At 76.6% G+C, this 700-nt stretch overlaps 2 protein-coding genes across 2 annotated transcripts in view; both read left to right on the forward strand.

The window, feature by feature from the left end:
- The window catches only part of PWP2 (PWP2 periodic tryptophan protein homolog (yeast)), a 6,169-nt gene extending 5,570 nt beyond the window's left edge, over positions 1–599 (forward strand). The window contains exon 16 of the mRNA XM_012731159.1: positions 228–599. Within this exon, the coding sequence (XP_012586613.1) occupies positions 228–437 (210 nt within the window). The 3' untranslated portion in view covers positions 438–599. The remainder of the gene's footprint in view (positions 1–227) is intronic.
- A 69-nt stretch (positions 600–668) lies between these two features.
- LOC101629133 (chromosome unknown open reading frame, human C21orf33) overlaps positions 669–700 on the forward strand; it is a 2,523-nt gene continuing 2,491 nt past the window's right edge. The window contains exon 1 of the mRNA XM_004675594.2: positions 669–680. Within this exon, the coding sequence (XP_004675651.2) occupies positions 669–680 (12 nt within the window). The remainder of the gene's footprint in view (positions 681–700) is intronic.

Consider the following 700-nt stretch of genomic DNA (forward strand, 5'->3'; position numbering starts at 1 on the left):
GCCCCTCACGGGCCTCGGGGGCCGCGCTCCTGTGACCTTCCGGGGTCCGGTGCGCGTCGCTGCCCTCGGGCATTGACTCGGGGCCCCGGCTCCAGGCCGCCTTCTGCATGGGGGCGGGGGGGGAGGACACGGGCAGGCGAGAGGTCCCCTGGCCTGGCGTGGCGGCCAGCACAGACGCGTCCTGGGGCAGGCGGGGGACTCGCTGCCCACACGTGTCTCGGTAACAGGTGGTGGGGCGCAGGCCGGGCGGCCCGGGGACCCCCACCCCTGACGCACCTGTGCCCCGCAGCTGCGACTGGAACCGCTACAGCCTGCAGTATGCGCTGGCCCTGTCCCGGCAGCGGGGCGTGAAGCGGCCCCCCGAGCCCCGGGACGGCGAGGCCGCCGGAGCGGAGGACAGCGAGGAGGATGCCGACAGCCTGCACCTGCTGGGGTAGAGCTGCCGCCTGCTGCAGCTGGCCGGACACTGCAGAGGGGACTGGGCCGGGCGCAGGCGCGGCCTGCAGGCCGGACAGGAGGCGGCGGAACCGCGGACTTGCACTTCTGCCCGCCCGCTGGAGGGGCCGCGCCGCCCAGAGTAAAGGCTGAGCCCGGCTGGACGTCTGCGCTGTCTCTGGGGGGCCGCGTCGGGGCAGGGCCGGCGGTCTGTGGGGTGCCCGGGCTCCGCCATGGGGGCAGCTGCGGGCAGGGGCCGGAGCCC

Source organism: Condylura cristata, unplaced genomic scaffold, assembly GCF_000260355.1.
Source record: "Condylura cristata isolate star-nosed mole 26May11 unplaced genomic scaffold, ConCri1.0 scaffold00003, whole genome shotgun sequence".
Taxonomy (NCBI): domain Eukaryota; kingdom Metazoa; phylum Chordata; class Mammalia; order Eulipotyphla; family Talpidae; genus Condylura; species Condylura cristata.